This window comes from Microtus oregoni, unplaced genomic scaffold (assembly GCF_018167655.1).
Source record: "Microtus oregoni isolate MIOR12 unplaced genomic scaffold, Mior012 000001F_ref0000356, whole genome shotgun sequence".
Lineage (NCBI taxonomy): Eukaryota > Metazoa > Chordata > Mammalia > Rodentia > Cricetidae > Microtus > Microtus oregoni.
In genome coordinates, this window is record NW_024543060.1 from 90,763,092 (window position 1) to 90,782,753 (window position 19,662).

The window sequence follows — 19,662 nt, forward strand, 5'->3', positions numbered from 1 at the left end:
CTGGCCACTCAGACCCAAATAACCACACAAAAAACTATATTAATCACAGCACTGTTTGGCCAACGGCTCAGGCATATTGGGTTTGAGTTGGTTTTTTTTTTCCATCACTGTGATCAAATACTTGACAAGAGGTAACTTAGAGGAGAATTTATTGGGGTCCACAGTTGGAGAGAGTGTCACTCCATCACAGTTGAGAAAGAGTGGGTCACAAGCCACTCCTGGGCACAGTAGTGGCCAAGACTGGTTAAGATACGTGGCTATGTGTGCGGTCAGGAAGCACAGAGGACATAAGAGGCTGGAAGCAGGACCAGCTAGAAACCCTAAGACTTACAAACCAACAGCCTGCTCCTCCACCCCACTACCTACCTTCCGCAAACTGTGGAAACAATACCACCAGCTCAACACAAGCGATCACTTCACAGGCAAACCGCCAATACATACATACATACATATATATATATATATATATATATATATATATATACATGTATGTGTGTGCTGTGTAAAATGGATTGTGTTTTTACACACCAAAGAAGTGTGAGACAGCTGGGCTGGCCTTCACGCACACGCACGGTCCTTCCAGCCATGACCGTTCACTTTCCACACGCATTTGAAACTATTCTCCTGCTTTTACAGATTTCTAATTAACATCTTAAGCAACTTGGTTCTATACTTGCTTGTACTATTCCCCTAGCTAAACCTTTAGTACAGACAGAAAGCAGCCACCGTGTCGGAGGACCCCTTTCCTCCTGAGGCTTGAAGATCATGTGCACAGCCCCTTCAGGTCACTGAAGCCAGCATCTTTGCTACGTTACACACAAATGACAACTTCCAGCTTGGGCATCTTGCACTCTGTTCTTTGCTGCTCATCAATGTCTGCTTCAACCTCTGTTTCACCTGCTGCAGCATCACAGGGGAGTGGAACCTACAGGGGCTGACGCAAAGTCAGAAACAGAGAGAGAGAACTAGCAATCCTAACAGTGAATTAAGGGGGCTTTCAAAAGACAAACAAGACCAAGTAAGCGTAAGTTAAAAATACTTTAGAAAACAAAGTTGACTCTATCGATACGATAGAAGCAATCAGAAGCAGCAAAGAGCCAAGCAAAATTTGAAAAACTTGGGGAAATACTGTACCTTGTTTCAACACGCTCCCAAAGCCTACTGCGCAACTCAGGGGCAATCAAGAGCTACACACGCGCTTCTGCAGGACACAGATTAATGGCTAAAACTGTCAGACAGCCGCTTTCCAGGAGGAATGACTAATCAAGATATATTTTGGTCCCGATGTCCTGTCCTGTGTGTCTGGTACACATTCGTTTCAAAAAAAAAGGAGGAGGTGGTGGTGGTAGTTAGAGATGATGTTTTATCTAAAGTATATTCATTGAAAACAGAAGGGCACATTTATGTATAATGAAGTTTTCGAACTTGATTAGATTTGGTACTGAATTATTAAATAACTTTTTAAATAAAGGGAGGAAAAGAGAGGTGTCATGCTGAAGGCCAGCAACGGAATAAACCTGGTAGAAGCTCGACTTTTGAACAATCCCTTGTTCTATTCAAATTCACTGAAATAAATTTGGGTCCTGCAAAGGTCATGACTCGAAGACAGGAAAACCCCAAACTGATTTAAAGAGACTAACCCAGAAGGCTTGCAGTCCCTTTTAGAAGTTGACTTCTGAGTTCGAAGAGAACTGGCTAACCATTCTCCGACTGAGCCACGTGCTAACGTAACGGCCAATTATCGTTGTGATATCCCAGCTCATTCTTGTTCACAAGGTAGCAACTCGGGGCTGTGAATTTAGAAAATAAAATGATGGACTGGACACATGCCGCCGAGAGAAAGCGTGAGTAGGATTCGGGGCTTTTTGCTGGATGGGGTCTGTTTCATTAGTGGGTCTGTGTCCCCCGCTGGGCTCTTATTTCTAAATCTTTTGTTTGGGATTTTCCTTTTAAAATGATACCTCCGTGCAGACATCCACATGCGTGTAAGAGAACACTTGCACATGTCTGAGAAACCTGTAGCACGGTCCTGGAAAGCACAGAAATCTTTTACAAAAGAAAGAAAAAAAATGAAAGGGCAGAAAATGGAATATTTTCGACTTCCCTGGCAGGTGGGTTTCTGGTGGTTGAAAACCCTGCTCCCTAAAGAAATAATCCCATAACGGTAGCAAGAGAAAAGACACTCAGGTTCTGATAATCCTGGCAAAACTAAATTGCAGACCTGGGAACATTAAAAAAAAAAAATGACACAACACCCTTCAAAAGAAAAATAAAACAATGAGCCCAAAATAGGCCCCATTATGTGGGTCACTGCATACTGTGTGTTTCCCTGTAGCATTTTATCCTGGTTACTGTTGCCAGGGGACACCTGATGCTCTCATTATAAATGTTTTGTTTGTCTTTCACATCTACATTCGAGCCAGTTTTTTTTTCCTTTCCCCCTCTTTCGATGTTCCCAGAACTGTAACAGAAATAAAAAATAAGGAATGGACCCCATTATTACACAAATACCTACAAAGCAGAGGGAGTGACCCCTGGGGCTCACCGTGTTGTCCCTGGAAGCATTGATGCCCTCGCCCCCAGGGCCTCTCGCCTTTTGTCCCAGGGTCAAAGCCAGGACCTCGGCTGAGTACCCTCTGTGGAGAATTAACAAGTTGACAATTTGGGCCCCCCCCCCCCAGCCCCTGGCCCGGCCTGCTTGAATGTTATAAATAGAGACATCTGGATAGAGCCCTTTCACCGCAGTAATTGAAAACGAACACGGATCAAGTTCTGGCCTGTTGTATTCATAAATCTTGAGGCTTAATTACATTAAAGGGAAATCTAGGGCCCAGCACTGTGGAAACTGCAGATTCTATCAGCCGCTTGAATCATGAATCTTTAAGATAAGTGTTTTTTTTTTTCTTTCCCCATCCCAACCTCCCCCCGCCCAACCAACGCTTTAGTAAGAGTTGAATGGGGAAATTTTCAAACCAGCCATCTAGTATTACTGTGCCAGGAAACTTCTGAGAAGATTCTGGCCTCCTCTGTTTGACCGTAAAGCTTCCACCGCGTGCTGCTGGGTGACGTGGGCGGCCTCCGTGTAGATCTGTGTTCCAGGACTTCAAACTAGACATATTTTTGTGAGTAACAACAACATACTTGACAGATATTCCAAACATGTCCTTCCCCGCAGTGGAACACAGAAAGTGTGCATCTAGTTAAAAATCTAGTTAAAATTTAATGAGTTTCATAGAAAAAAAAAAACCCGATCTGTGATAACTAAAAATTCCAAGTGAACTCAAAACCCTCAGTGCCTTCTTTAATAACAAGTGAGAATTACACCCCGGAGAGACAGAGAGACAGCAGACATTATAAATAACCCAGGACGAAATTTGTCTTTCAATGTAAAAAAAAAAAAAATAGTATTCTATTTTCTTTCCTAAAGCTGGATTTCAAAGTAAGTGTATATAGCACTAGGAGTTTGTTATGTTTCTATCATTACCTTAATTCTGTGTGTGCAGTGACACTAGGACCACTCTGACAGGTGAGAGGAGGAAGACTAGCATGGCTCCTCACACAGAAATACATTTACGCCAGTCGCCATTAGAGCCCCACCTTCCACAAAGGACCTCCCTGTGTTTCTTCTACATCATGAACATATAAAGGGCTGTGCAGGGGACCTGATGAAAATCCTACATGCCGGGTCAGATCCGTGGGCTTGGGAGTAATAGCTCTAAGTTCCTCCTAAAGGCCTTCTGCCCTTATGCCTTTATGTCTGCACACACACACACACACACACACACACACACACACACACACACTCTGAGAATTACCCCATATGAGAACATGCCTAAGGTTGGGAAGAGGCAGCAACCTAGTGAATATTTATCACGAATTTCATCACTCAGATGTGTTGCTAGGGTATCCACCTAACGCCAACAGTGTGCTCACAAGAAGGGAAATGTTTCTGCCTTCTGAATTGGGAAAGGATGGCCCAGGGGAATCAAAAGACCAATATCACAGGACAAAGAGTGATGGAGAAGAATTTTAAAAAAAAAAAGAGAGAGATCTGTAGCCCATGTTGTTTTCACCAAGTTGCATTGGCGGGAAACCATTTGCAAAGACCATTTATAAAACACAAATGTCTTGGGCAGAAAAAATATTATGGTGAGACCATGAACTCTGGATTCAAACCCTGCACCCTGCTCTCGTTTGTTAAGACAGCTCAGATCATTTGCCTCCCAAGTTCCTCGTACTTCAATCAGGAAATGGGAATAATAGCAACAACAAGGTCAATGCTCAGACTCCTTCACGAGGCACGGTAACAAACACACACATTGCTCAACCTGACCAACCAAAAGTGCCCGAGGATTAATAGTTGCACTCTCTCAGACAGGCTTTTGATCATTTTCTATGATTTGACTTTCTGCCATTTGAGTTATCTAATCTGTGATGCTTTCATAGCCTCTCGAGCAGATGAATACTTTCCGGAAAGTATTCATCAATAACAATCACCTCAAGCTAGGACTCAGAGAGAGCTCCAACAGACTTTCCACCTCACGTCATCTAGTGGCTGCTTATTTATCAACTGTATCCCCGTGCTACAGCTCGACAGTGGAACCTGGATGTGCTTGCTTACTGGGTGTCCTGATATACAGCATAACTCTCGTGACCCAACAGTTACTCATTAAAAACTGAGGAACTCTCTATCCTTCTTTTCCTATGGCCGGCAGAAAGCAGCTAATTAATGGCAAAGCTCTTTCTAGAAATACTATCCAGATTGCAGGACTCCCGATAGAATGTGGTGATTGTTATCTTGTGACCATTATTAATGCAGAAATTGATGTCAAAAGATTCTAAAGTCACTAATGAACGGCAGGGAGGGGTTTACAATATGAAAATGGTGTTGATGCCATCCAAACATGTTGACCAACCTTAAGATACAGAAAGGCGTCTGGGTAGGTGTTGAGTGTCTGACGTAGTACAACAAGATATTATTCTCTAAGAAATTATACCAGCTTCTTATGAACCACTACAGGTTTGGGGTTTTAAAATATTTATTACAGGTGGGGAATGGCAGGTGTCTCTTGCATGCATATGAAGGTCACAGGACAACCCAGGGCTTCTCCTCTTCCATCACCTAAGTCCTGAGAACAGAACTCAGGTTGTTGGGCTTGGCGGCATGTGCCTTCACCTGCTGACCCATCTGTCAGTCAAGGCGCCACAGTTTAATGTTACTGTTGAATTCTGATGTGGGATTCCCCTCCGTGTGCTGGGACTATGTTTTATTACCATTGGTTAATAAGAAGTTGTTCCAGCCAATGGCATAGAAGACAGAGGAAAGCCAGGCAGGAAATCAGAACAGAGATAGAGTAGGTGGAGTCAGAAAGATGCCCTGTAGCTGCTGAAGGAGACAGATGCCAGATCCTTACCAGTAGGCCACAGCCTCATGCCAACACACAGATTAATAGAAATGGGTTAGTTTGAGATGTAAGAGCTAGCTAGACATACGCATGAAGCATTGGCCAAACAGTGCTGGAATTAATATAGTTTCTGTATGATTATTCAGATCTGGGCAGCCAAGAAATGAACAAGCAGACTCTGGTTACAGAATTCAATCAAAAACACAAGCTTTTTAGCCAAATCTTACAAAAATTTGTGATTTTTTTTTCTCCATGCATCAAACATTCCAACTAAAACTTGATCATTAGAAGTGGAGGGGGAAGGCAGGGGAGGAGGAGGAGGGGATGGAAGGAGACAGACCGGGGGGGCGGGGGGCTTCAGTTGGGACATAGAATAAATAAATAATTTTAAAGAAGGAAAAGCGGAACAGCGTCAATGTGAGTTATTTTAAGAAATGTTTCCATGCACAATCCAAACCTTGTTGCCTCCTCCGGCCCCTCATACATCCCTCCTTTTCATTCATTTCTACTCCACGCACCCCTGCCCCGTAGAAGCCATGGCCTGGGGAGGCTGTGAGCAGAGACCAAGGGAGCTTCCGTGAGATTTAAAGGACTGGACTGCATCATGGGAATGTCCTCAGAAACGATGGGCAGAGGTTCAGAAACCATGCAAAGCAAACCCACCCTCCAAAGGGTCTGGCAACACTCCTTCTCTTGTTTCCTGTACCGTTCAAATGGGCTCTTCTGAAACCAGAAGATGTGCTATCTAAGAACAGAAATTTCTGAAGGAAAAGGCAGCAACATGATTCTGCTTTAAGTGAAATTCTCTCTTAAAAATAAAAATGCAATCTTTGACCCTTAAAAAAAAATACCTTCATTAAAATTTCCATGAAATGCCTGGGTCCCTCCTATTTCAACATTAATACTTTACATCGTTTTTATTATAAACCTCCATAATATGAATCCGATATGCGCGAATCTCTCTGGGTTTCTCCAGTGAGATGATGCTAGCCACTCACCATAGCAATTGTGTTCACACGGCTGCCATTTCCATCAAAAGCAGAGCTGTGACGGATGACGTCTGCCCAACAGGATGGCAGTCTGCGGACAATGGTACTCTCAAGCGTAAGGAAGCACAGCTGTGCAGGTGGACAGAGGTGGACAGACTGCGGCTTTGGGCATCCATGACCTTCAGTGGGCTGAGGACAGGGTGGTTTTCCTGGAAAGTGCTCTCACTAGTTTTTTGATGCCCCCAAATGGGTTCCAGAATACTCTCTGCTCCTTGTGCTGCGATCCAAGCCAGTCCCCCTATTCTGCCAGTAGTTCTTGGATGCCCTAGCACAAACACGTTATTCCCGTTCCAATATGTACTAATTTACTAACAAATCAAATCACGTGCACTAGGATTAGAGAAAGTAAGTTAGACAATAATAGGCATTTTAAAGGGGAAAGAAATGTGATTTTTTTTTCAAAAAAAGGAAAGTTGTCTTAGAAATTTCTCCTTCTCAATCATTCATCCACCCATCCATCCATGAAGCGAATATTATTTTCTAAGTGTTTATGAGGTTACCAGCCTTTGCCCAGGGTGCTAAGAACAAAACAGCAGACAGGACAGGGACTAACAGGAGCATAAAGCCTAATGGTCAAAGAGAGCAGCCAAGTGAAGACAGGAAGAAGAAAGTGAGGCCCTGAGGGCACAGACTGAGTGTGTGGCCAGCAGCTCCCGTGTCTTGGGATAAGCTGATATCGACCACCATGCACTTCCTTTTCCGAACACCTAAACAAGAGAGATTAGCTTCACTAAACACTTGGTCACCGTAATTTTTCTATTGGTCTTGCTGCTAGAACCTAAAGAGCAGCCGGTGGCAGTTTCACACTGCGGAAGAGAAGGGCAATACAGGAGGCGGAGGACACTAATGCAGACAGGGTCCCGGTAGACGTCTTTAGCATGATGATCTTAGCCAATATCCATCAGCCTTCGCCACCACTTCCCAAGACATTTTCCTCCACCTTTCCAAACAGAAAAGCCAGTGCATGCCATTTCTTTTATCCAGGGTTACATCCTAAGCCTTCACTCTGTGCTCCCCAGGAGAGGACTTGCTCGTTTTTGCTGTTTTCTGAGCAATGCTTCTGTGTTCTTGAGGATTAACTCCTTGAGTATATATGCAAAGATTTTCAAGGTTGGCATTTGGGGATGGAATGGACAGATCATAAAAGTTTGCACACATTTATATACAGCACACAATACCTACTTGTTCAAAAGAGATATACAAATTTATTCTGATGTTAGTTGCTTCACACCTGACTAACATACTACTTAATTTGGGGGAAAGAGATTCCTACTTCTAGCTCCTTTTCAATTTCACCTGCATTTCTTGACTACATGACGTCTGTAGTGGCATTTCAATTGTGGTTTTTTTGTTTGTTTGTTTGTTTGTTTGTTTGTTTTCGAGACAGGGTTTCTCTGTAGCTTTGGAGCCTGTCCTGGAATTAGCTCTTGTAGACCAGGCTGACCTCGAGCTCACAAAGATCCGCCTGCCTCTGCCTCCCAAGCGCTGGGATTAAAGGTGTGTGCCACCACCTCCCGGCTAATAACAAATAAAGCTTTCCTGAAGATCTGAGAGTAAAACAGCGCCACTGGTCAACCATACAGACCAGGTAATGATGACACACACCTTTAATCCCAGTAACCACACTAGTTGCCATAGAAAACGGACAGTGCATGACTTTAATCCCAGTGGTGCATGCCTTTAATCCCCGCCCTAGAGAGGATTATAAAACAGGAGGAGACAGCTCTCAGACACAGTCTCATTCTGAGATTCCTGGAGGCAAGATCGCCATTTCGGACTGAGGTTGAGGTAAGAGCCAGTAGCTGGCTGCTTTGCTTTTCGAACCTTCAGGTTGAAGCCCAGTTTCGGTCTCTGAGGTTTTATTAATCGTGCTACAACTGTCCTATATCCTCATTGGCGACCACTAGGGCAGGCTGTTCGGTAATGAGTTTCTCTGAGTCTTTTATCTGCCTTCTTAATTGAGATGCTTGCTGGGTGCCAACTCCTCCCAGATTCTTTCTCTCTGTCTTCTCCCATGTGGAGCATTATTGATTTTTATTTGATTGGCTTCTGTTTCGGTGCTTAGATAAACAGAACTTATTTCTCAATACAACCTCTTCTTATGCCTGGAGATCAGACTCAGGTCACCAGGGTTGGTATCTCGGGACCTTCGTTGGCCAAGCCATTCACCGTTTCCCGTTTTATATTTAAGTCTTTTGGTGTGTGGTAATTTATTATGTAAGTCTACGGTATGAGGTAAGGGTCAACTTTCTTTGTCCTGGGAGGCTATTAGTCACACTATCATGATTCAAAGATTAGCCCATAGTTTCATCACCAATCTGCACTAATAATAATGATAACACTACGCAAAGCAGCCAACTCGAGCCCAGGGCTTATTTACCTCATGCGGGCTCCTGCTCTCCATAGCTTCCACGTGATGCTCACTCTCTACTGTGTTCTGCTGTATGAGGTAAACTATCAGACAGCAGGCCTCCATATGCATGGCTTTCTCTTCAATTCCATTGGGCTATTTCACGATAATGGCCTTTTAATTGCTACACATTTGCAACAAATCTTGACATCTGACAAAGCCATTCTCCTGAAATTATTTTCAAGCGGGAGTAGCTTGGACATCCCTCACACTCAAACTTTGGAATGCTTTCTTCCTGTTTTATTTTTTAAAAAAAACACATCCACATTCGAGCGGAAATGCATCAGAGTCTAAAAGCCACGCAAAGAATGCATCAACGCAACAGCAATAATTAATCAAAGTCTAAAGCAAAGAATGCTCATCAACGCAACAGCGATAATTAATAAATCTTCCCTACGAACATGTTTTATTTTTTTATGTTTCAGACTATGATATACTTCAACAAATTATAATTTTCTCATGAAACCAATTTCTTGATTTTTCAACTGTGATTAACAATAACTGTAGGTTTGGTATTGGCATACTGGATTAAGTCTCTGTCTTCATTACCTCCCCTTTCTTCCTCTCTGGCTATGGTGACACTGTGCACTGTGCAGGAATGTTTTGATTGATTCACTGAACTTTTCATTTGCAACATTGCTATTTATTTTTTTTTCAAAACTCTTATTTTCTTGCTGAGTTTTTCTTGTATCTTGCTTATTTTTTTTAAACTACATTGGAGAAAAGAAACCTGTCCTAACAGCAAGAACTTTACCACACAAAAGACAGGACTCTCTCATAGATCATCAATGACCACAAAAAGTGGTCAAACAACCATAGAAAGTACTATGAAATGTAAAGTTACTTAGATTAAAGTGAAAAAAAAAAAACAGAAGGGGAAAGACTCCCTGATGGTGAAGAGGGTTTTAAAATTAAATAAACATAAGAATAAAAAAGAAAAACAAAGAAATTCTTAAATCAATAAGGTAAAGTCAGAAAACTACTAAATGTACTAAATGTAGTTTTCTCCAAAGGAGGAAAGTCGGGGGCAGAAAGAAAAAAAAAAAAGAAATCAAAGAAAAGGGAAAAAAACATTGCCCAATAATTTTAAAATGGCAAACAAAATTAGATGCACTATGATGGGGGAGTGATAAGTACAATACAGTTTTTAAAAACAGTAAGGGAAAATGCTGACACATCACCAAGAATGGCCATGGAGAACAAGGGTGGCCAAAATAGGGCAGAGGACAGCTAAGCCAGAGACTGCGAAGTTACACGCTTAGAGACTGGGGCGTTCAGTTGGTCTTGAGGGCTCCTTGTCTTCCTATGGTTTACACTATTCTAAGTTGGGCAAGGCTCTCAGGTCCCCCAGAGCTGTCCCCATCTTGCCTCCACCTTGGTAGCTTTTCTTCTTTACCTACCAGAGACCTCTGCTGGTCACACTTAGCTTTGCAGCCTGTGGGCAGGGGCGGTCTCCCACCCTCCCTAGATGGTTCTCCTGGGGCATTTTAACTGGGTGGGAAGGGGCATCTCCAACCACAGCAGCGAGGTCAGGACGGGCAGAACACACATGCGTGTGCACACGCATGGACACAGATGCATACACCAAACCCGTGGCTACTTGCTTTTCCTTATTTGCCTTTTATTTTCTACCTCCTCGCCTGATAACAAGGGGAGAACTCTAGAAGTTTACAATCCCAACTGAACAGGCAGAGAAGAGCAGATTTCTATAGCATTACCCAAAGGAGGGGGAAAGGGTCATTTTTAATATAGTTGATAAAATAAACCCCCGGCACATGCTTGCTGTGCTTCTATTAGGAACTGCGCTTTTCCATGCTGGTGTCCTCTGACCGTAGCGTGCCCCCTTTCTGGTGGTTTGAAGATGGGGAGAAGGTGAGCGTGGTATCATTCGGCACTGGGCGCTGTAGGCCCTGTGTTAGAACTGTCTTTCCCACAGCAGGGAGGAGCTGCAGCCGCGGCCCCTGCCCTCCTGGCGGAGACTGTTGATTCTAAGCTATGTGCTTTTGTGCAAAACCCCTGGTTGTCACAACAATGCCTCGCTGCTATGTCACCCAGGTCACTGAATGGGATCGGCATGTGTCTGTTTTGAAAATATACTTAGTTCTCACACTGCCAAAAACATTTAGTTAAGTTGCCTAAATACTTGGATCTTTCCAGCGTATGAGTCGGTTGTCATGGTAACAGATGCTCACAGATAGGGACCTACAATTTGATATCAGATCGTGTTCTCCTCTTCTTCTCACAGGCTGCATATTTGTAACTCTGCCCTTCGGGAAAGGGGATAAAGACGCAAGTAAAAGTCACTCCTTGTACCTCTTCATGTCATATGTTTGTAAATCAGAAGTTCGTGGCACTCAAAAATCCCTCTCGTAGCATAATTTCCTATCGTTCCAACTGTTTAACGAGACCTGAAAATATTGAAAAATACCGGTCCCAGTAACCGAGCGAGAGACAGAAAAGCTGTAGGCTGTGCCTGTTGCCTCTTCTCCAACTGCACTTCAGATGAAATTAAAACCACACAACTCCGCTGGGCAGTCAGCTTGAGACAAAGAACAAAAGCTTAATCACATATCTAGACAGGGCCATTAAAGTCAAGACGCAGAAATCTAATTCGCGCAGCACATCCACGCATAATAACCGCTTTTGGAGTCGGGGTCTCTGCTCAAAAGACTCAGTGTCCGTACAGAGTCTGCGCTTTTTAATTAGGAGACATTTCACATGAAGACAGAGAGGTGCGCACTCCAGAGCACTGTGGGAAGCCTTGCCCTCCCTGCACCCTGAAGCTGCTTTGTCTCAAGCCTTCTTTCTTGGGGGGAAAAAAAAAAGAACTTTTTGAAAAATTCACTGCAAAACTCTTCTCCAAAAAGGCATGCAGCAAAAGAGGGTCCGTGTGGTGTGGGAAGGCAAGGCGGTTAACACAGGCTCCGCCTCCTGTCAGGTGTGTAGGGTTGGGCGTGGCTCACACTCTGAGCCCCGCCCCTTCGGACTCAGGTCATATCTGCCTGAGAGGACTTGTCCATCTAACAACACACTGAAAGCACCAGGTTTTATGAGCCTTCCTGATGGTCCCTACGTCTTGCTCTCAGTCACCTCTGCCAGGGACCTCTGTGTTTCAAAACAAGTTCTGAGGCCAGAAAGATGTCTCATTTAGTAAAGGGCTTGCCCTGCCTGAGAAGCTGAGCTTGGAGCCTGGCACTCCCATAAAAGGCTAGGCGTGATTGGCATGCCCATATAATCCTAGCGAAGAACACGGGGGGGGGGGGGGGGGGGGGGGGGACTCGGCGCTTACTAGAGCCAGCTAGTCTTGGTGAATCGGTAAGTTCCAGGCTCAATGAAAAACCCTGTCTGAAAGAATAAGAGAGTGAATGAGGAAGACAACCAACATTGATCTCTACCCCGTGTGTGTGCTCACACGTGTGCACCACACACACACACACACACGCACGCACGCACGCACGCATGCCTCTCGCAAGCTGACTTCAGGTTCTCGGATGGGTCAAAGGGCTCTGGGCAGCGCTGCCTTACCAAGGAGGCTATGCAGAACAGCCACTCATGTCACAGAACCCATCTACCCAGAGAACCTGAGCGGGTCACCTTCACACCTGAGAACAAGAATCCTGTTTTACACTCACACGCTGAAAGCTTAGAAGATGACAGTGGCCTCTGGGAAAGGTCAGATCCTCTGAGAAACAGAAGGCAAACATGGATAAAATGAACGGGTTTCCCATAGGAGCCACCCACAGGAGAAAATGAGGAGTGTTGTCTTCCGAGCTTCGCGTGCACTACTATCATATGTGAACCTCTCTCTCTCTCTCTCTCTCTCTCTCTCTCTCTCTCTCTCTCTCACACACACACACACACACACACACACACACACACACACACACACACACACAAGGTTTCCGAAGTTACCTTTAGAGCCTCCATACACAACTGAGCCACTTCAAAGCTCAGCTGTGGCCATTTGGTAAATATTTGGGGGCAGACATTTTCTATGAGAAAATGTGTGTTTTGAGTTACTAACAACCTACATTATAAGCAGACGAAGAAGACCCGTCTGTACATGAATAGCTAAATATCTGTGTCTGTGGGCATAAACGTGGATGTCACATCCTGTAAAACCTTGAGACGGTGTGACATTGAATGCAAGGTCACTGGTGCTGGGCTCGAGACCTCTTACAAGACTGCATGCTTAGCATCCGGGAGAGGCAGGGCAGGGGCATGTTAGGCGTCACTTTCTGAGACCATTTAGAGCTTTCTCTGTATACTCTATAGTCTGTTGAAGATTTATCACAGCCTCCCTTAATACCATGAGGTCGCTTCTTTGCTCCCATGGCTTTTGTGACACCGCAGCCTGTTTTTGAAACTCTGCCCTACTTCTAGCCTCCAGTGACGTAACACGATGTTTTATGAGAACAAAGTTGTGTGCCTTGTCGGCTGTAAATGATGGTGAGGTTTTATTTTGGACTCTTACACGCATATGTCATTTCAAACAGACAGCTGAAGAGAATGCAAAAGAGCAAACAATCTAAGCGCTGTGCCTGGGAACGGAAACGGGTCTCTTCTCAGGCAGCACCTCCCCTGCTAGCCCGCCCCTGCGCCACATTGTCCACCTCAGAGGATGAGCACTATCATGGGCTTACAGATGAGATCCCAGGAATTTTAGTGCCACTGAGAAGCTGAACAATAGGTTCCTGATTGGAGAAATCTGCAGGGCCGGCCTTCCAGACACACTTTGCATCGCAAGCATTTCCATACCTCTCACAGATGTGTGGACACCAGTGTTGGCACATCCCTGATGTCTGCACTTACGCTCCTGGAACTGGAGCTACTGGGGCGTGGCCGGAAGAGTTCTGATGCGGGAGTCAAAGAACTCGAAGGCTTGCCCCAACTCTGCATTTACTTTCTGTGTCTTCTCAGGCAACGGATTGGCTTGCCTGAGCTCTGCCTCTCACTACATAAAACTGAGATCGGAGGTGAATGCCTTCGCCCATGTCCCGTCCTCCGTATGACACGTTTGAACCTTTCAGCCTTTTCATTTCCACAAATGGACAGCTATTTATAGAACTCTCTGGCTTCTTTCCTCCCAGAGCTGTCTTCAGATTCAAAAGTAAATGTGTGTAGGCGGCGATGGGTTTAGCTCAGTGATCGACCTCTTGCCCAGCATATATGCTAAGCCCAGGCTTCAATTCCTACACAGTGTGTGTGTCTGTGTGTCTGTGTGTATTTATGTGTGTCTGTATACATCTGTGTGTATGTGTCTATGTGTGTATATTTGTGTCTGTGTTTCTGTGTATCTGTATGTGTATCTAAGTGTGTGTGTGTGTCTGTGTGTGTGTATCTGTGTGTGTAAGACATGAAGACTGCGGTGCTATGCCAATATAGGATCTTTGAAAGAAAAAAAACCTCATTCCTAATCTTTTTTGCTTTTCTGCTTAATCTAGACCCAAAGTAGTTTCAGTGGATTTAAGATTCACTAAACAGATCTGCTAAACTCTCTAAAGATTGTCTCGAAAGCCGAGTTACTTCTGCCCTTGACAAACTACAGAACATTGCCTAAGGCCAGATGAAGAAGTGGCAACTACAGCCGGAAAAGAAGGCTCCCATAACTTGACAATATGTAATAAATCATTACTCTTTCTTCCCTTTCTTACGTACCCTGAAAACCCGCACACGAGGTTCTGTAGAGGTTGGGGAGCCCTTGCAGAGGTTACGAGAACTTCACTCTGCTTGCAGAGGACCAGAGTTTGGTCCCCAGAACCCACGCCCGAGGGTTCACAATTGCCTGTAAGTCCAGCTCCAGGGCATTTAGACGCCCGCTTCTGACTTCTGCAGGCACCTGCACTTGTGCACATGTGATCCCACACAGACATAGCACTGACATATATAAATAAAAATAAATCAATTTTAAGTATTTTTTTTTATTTAAAGACTACTGTATAGTAATGCAACCCCTCTGTGCTGCTGCCTTTAAGAAACACACAGACTGCTTGACATAGGTAAGGACACTGTTGGTTTGCTTGTCACATGACAGAGAAATCTTAGACTCAGTGCTCCACTCACGGGTGGGAAGTCCACCTGTCGAAGCTGTCCTAAATTTGGTACCTCGACATCTTTGCTTCTTATGGTCTAGGGTCTAGGCAGAGTTGTGGGCAAGAACTGGGCCTGCAGAGCCACTCAGGTGAGTGTGAGCTCTGATGATATCACTTGCCATCTTGGTGAGACCAGGCAAAGTGGGTAAGTTCTCTGAGTCTGAGTTTTTCTCCGTCTTTAGGAAATCATCTGATATCCGGCTGTAAGTAAATGACATGCAGTTGGGTCATTGTGAAAATTAAGAAAACAGAATCCGGGACCGTGCTCTACAACAGGGCTACTGAGCTTCCTAGTGCCACTTGGCTTTAATTTATTCTGAAACAAGTTTGCACCTCTTGTTTCTTCCCTTCCACATGGTAAGATCAAAAAAACTGCTGGGTGCTGGGCGCACCCTCCAGGGGACGCTTGGAGACCCTTCAGGGAACACTCAGTGGCTGTGAAGCTGTACTTAGAGGGTTACCTAGGATCAAGGAGAGGTTACTTCTGGAGCTCAGGGTCAAGCTGATGGCGGGTGTCCAAAGGAAGTCATTTTCAAGGACATACTCAAGTTGGGATGTCACCCAACCCATTCCAGATTCTTCTTTCTCAGCCCTGTTGTAGAGCATAGCCCCGAATTCTTCTTTGCAATGAGCAGAAAGATCTTTGCTCCCTTCTCTTGAACCTAGGTGGTTCTGACTGCCACAGCCAGCTGCATTTTAAGGTGATGCGTTCTCTGGCTCTGTGCTAATTGATTAAAGGCCACGGAGCTTCCTCCTCGTCTGCGGGGAAGAGCTACTCTTGCGGTCATCAGCCACCACCTGAGAGAGCCCTCTGCCTTGATACCACCAAACCCCGAAGACGTCCGCACCCAATAAAAAGTGGGTAGATACACTGAAAGACAATTTCAAATAAACAAAAGCTTTAAGTCAGCCCAGCTCAGGCGGCTGGCATGTGAGGGACTCCCCATCAACCTCAGTCCAGACGCTGCGAGGCAGCAGAAAACCACGGTCTACGCCTCAACTGAATTACCCACACCGTGTGTTTCGGCACAAACTCTGCAACGCTGTTTGAGGGGGAAACAGACAACTCGCAACGGCTTTTCAGTTTGAGAAGCCTATGGGAGCTGAGATGGTTCCCACCGCCGCTACACACAATGCTGCCGCGCAGCTCCTTATCCTTGAGCGCTGAGAAGAGAAAGGAGAAAACGGCGAGCCAAACTGAGGCGAGAGAGAAGGGATGCAAAACAGATAACGGATGTCAGAAAAGAGTATCTGTCCAGACACAACAAGGAAGAAAGACAGCCAGAAGGAGAGGCCGTGAATGTCACCCCGTTCCCTTCCCTCCTGCCGTCTCAAGAAGAGTGTCTGGGAAATTCAAAGAAAGATTTATGTATCTGTGCACATAAATGCATGTGCACACATACGCAATGGGGCCGGGACAGACAGACCACGAATGGCTAATCAAACTGTGTGGAAGCTTTGGGTCTTTTACTGGAAATAAGCCACGCTATGAAGAACTAGGTTAGTGCTGAAATGTAAAAGCGTCCATCTTCAAAGAATTGTCACCCGGAAATACAGCTTTGCCTTTCGTTGAAGCCTACACTGCTGGTTCAGTTTTGCCCAAAGGAGATCTTTCCCCTTATTTCAAGATACCTCATCCACATAAATTCGGAGAAGAAATTTGAGTCAAAAATAGGTTTCCCCTAAACCAGGGCTTGTGAATCCAAAAGAGCTAAATGTCCAGGGCTCTGCCTTCATGGATCAGGAGGAGGGAAGAGAGCCGGCTCATCCTGAAACTTCATAAAATTCTGAATATCAAATATTAGGTGTAGGCAGTGAATAGGTGATGAACTTTCTCTCCTTCGATCGAAGTCAAAGGATCTCTGAGGAATTTAGCACCTTTGAATTTTTGTGTGGCCTTTCCATTGGTGTGTGATTTAGCCAGCACTCTGGAATGGCAAATGCCCCCTCCCCGTCAGTAGAACCATGTAGACTCAGAAAAAGCCACCTTCCATTGAGAAGACAATTTTCTATAGAGATGAGAAACAAATGCCCATGACCCGAGTCACCTCCTCCCAGCAGGCTTTTGCTTCGGCCTCCTCTGAGCAAACACGACCCAGTCCAGCGCAGTCAATCCTGCTGCCCCACACTGGGCCCCTGCCGTTGTTGCTATTTACCCTTCCTATTAATCTGTCAATGTTCTGGTCAAACATGCAAAAGCAATATGGCGGCCGCATAGTTCAGTCAGTCATTGCTAAGTAACTTAGGCCAAAGATGAAGAAACGGAACCCCCACCCACCCACAAAATGGGAGGCCCAGTGCCATTGCTCGGCAAGGTTCGACAATACTAGTGCCTGATAATTGTTTTCAGAGTGACTCTGATTTGACACCCCTCACACCGAAAAGAGGGATCCCCATGAATGACTAAGTTCAGAATCTAAATTCCAGTCATGTCACTGTCCCTATCCGCGTAGGGTAAAACTGTCTGGGCCACGATGTGGGGTCGGGGAGGTGGTAGAAGATGTCATTGCCCTCGGTGAACAGGCTTGTTAGAGTTTGGTCTGACGTGGCAATGGGTGCACAACAGAAATAATCTTTGAGCCAAACAAATTAGAAGCCCTTGGTACACAGCATACTCTGAAAAGAAGAACGCGTAATTTCCTGTGTCCAAAATGTAACCCAAATGCAGTCAAATATTTTAATACATTTAATAACTCATTTAATAATACATTTAATAAACCGTTTCCTGACGCCCACCTGGCGGGGCTGTTTCTGAAGGTTGTGCAACCTTTAGGAGTCGAAGCCTCACCGGAGTGGACAGCTAAGCCCAGATCCCCCTCCTGTCGTCCAGTCTTGGCTGTCTAACCGCAAACACAGTGCCACCAGCCCTGTTCTCATGCCTGCTCCGTCATGTCAGAGGACATCTTCTCAAACTGTAAGCCAAAACAAAGCCCTGCTCCTGGAAGCTGCTGGTTTTCAGGCATTCGGTCGACAGCGATATGAAGAGTAGCTGATACGGTCTCAACACAACGTTACAAACCGGCACCTATATCCCACTAGAATTAGCACTGAAGATGGAGCCCATCTGACGTTCTAGCCCTGCTGACACAAGACAGAATATAATCCACCAAAACACAGGGAAAGCCACGGCTGTCAAAGCGACCACAGAGGCTAGGTTGTGGCGAGACAGCCAGCACAGAGCAAGCAGAGGAGATGGGAAGTGATGTCAACTGTTCCCTTCCTTCTCAGCACCCCTCCAGGTGCTTGCTCCCTAACCCCCCACCCCCGCTGTCTGAACATCGCTCTTTCTTGACTCAAGGGAGCTTTGCAACTGTAATTAGTTAAGGGTGAGGTGGGATTAGCCCCAGGGGAGTTCAAGGGTCCTAAACTGTCTAAGGAGGAGTCAGTAGAGGCTTGGTCAAGGCCACTCAGGGACTCAACCCACAGCTGCTGGCTTTGATGAGGAGAGGCAGCAGGGGCCATGATTGGGTAGGGTCGAGAAGCTGACCGTGATGGAGAAGTGCAAAGTCTTCGGGAAGTACCAGAGGACACTCAGCACTCAATTTTTAACCCAAAAGGCGTGTTGGACGTGTGACCTTCAGGGCTAAAAAATCTTTTAAGGTGGGAGGTTTGCTGAGCTTTGTTCCAGGAAGGGGGGGGGGGTTGTCCTCCTCACCAGCTCAGCTTTCTCACTGTCTTTACACAACAGTAGTTTTTTTTTGTTTTTTGGGGGTTTTTTTTGTTTTTTTGTTTTGTTTTGTTTTACTTTTCTGTTCAAAACATGAACTTGTACGACTCAGGGACATCATCAGGTGCTTTAACTCCATATACGACTCACATATGGCGTGGGCTTACATTAGCAATTACATAAAAGAATGTCCAAGAAGGTGAGGGCTGTGTCTCCAGTTGCTTAACAGACATGTAAGGTTTAGTTGGAGTGGGAAAAAATGGTATGTTCTAAAGGCACGCTCAGTTATGCTCTCTCCTGCATATTTCACACATCTCTGCAGGCGAGTGGGTAGATATTTCAGACCGTGATACCCATAGCATTCAAGAATCAAAATAAATGGTTGACCTGGAACAAACCCACTGATCAAAAAATAAATAAATGAATCAAAAACACGTTTACACACTACCTGCATCCTGTTGAAGGGTCTGGTATTTAGTTAAACGCTTCTCCCATCTCTCCAGATCAGCCACTTTAGGTGTCCGGCTGTGAGTTCGATCTCCTGTAACAACAGATGGAGAAAAGACCAGCTACAATGGTGTACCTGGTTACAATGAAGTAACAATGATCTATTAAGATACAATGTCATCCTACCTAAAGCATGTTACTTCTTGACAATGAATTCTGATAAACCTTCATACTTTTCAAAATGTAAGATTATCTGTTTATAAGATGGAGATTCCCTATTCTAGGGAATGCTAGGGTTTGTTTTGGTTTATTGATTTTGTTTTATTTTTTGCATTGGAATGTTCTTTTTTTCCCTTTGGCAAAGAGTATAACTATGTAGCCCAGACTGGCCTCCAATACTGGAGTTAGTTACAAGTGTGTGCATTTTTCAAATCATTTTCAGGGTATAAAAATGCAGTTGTATGGCCTAACATCCTCAGGACCATTAGGTAAACCTTTGGAAATGTGGTTATAGACCAAGAGAGTCCACCAACCCAAGGGCTGAAAATATCTTGAGACAGCATCTGAGGCTTACAGCAGAAATTCCCTGCTC

General features: G+C 44.9%; 1 protein-coding gene across 1 annotated transcript in view; it reads right to left on the bottom strand.

The window, feature by feature from the left end:
* Window positions 1-19,662, bottom strand: part of CUNH12orf42 (chromosome unknown C12orf42 homolog) — a 95,315-nt gene that overhangs the window by 72,595 nt on the left and 3,058 nt on the right. Inside the window, exons 2-5 of the mRNA XM_041676238.1 lie at window positions 19,072-19,164; window positions 15,966-16,120; window positions 7,201-7,260; window positions 6,404-6,523 (exon numbers count right to left, since the gene is read on the bottom strand). Coding sequence (XP_041532172.1) covers window positions 6,404-6,523; window positions 7,201-7,260; window positions 15,966-16,120; window positions 19,072-19,164 — 428 coding nt within the window. The remainder of the gene's footprint in view (window positions 1-6,403; window positions 6,524-7,200; window positions 7,261-15,965; window positions 16,121-19,071; window positions 19,165-19,662) is intronic.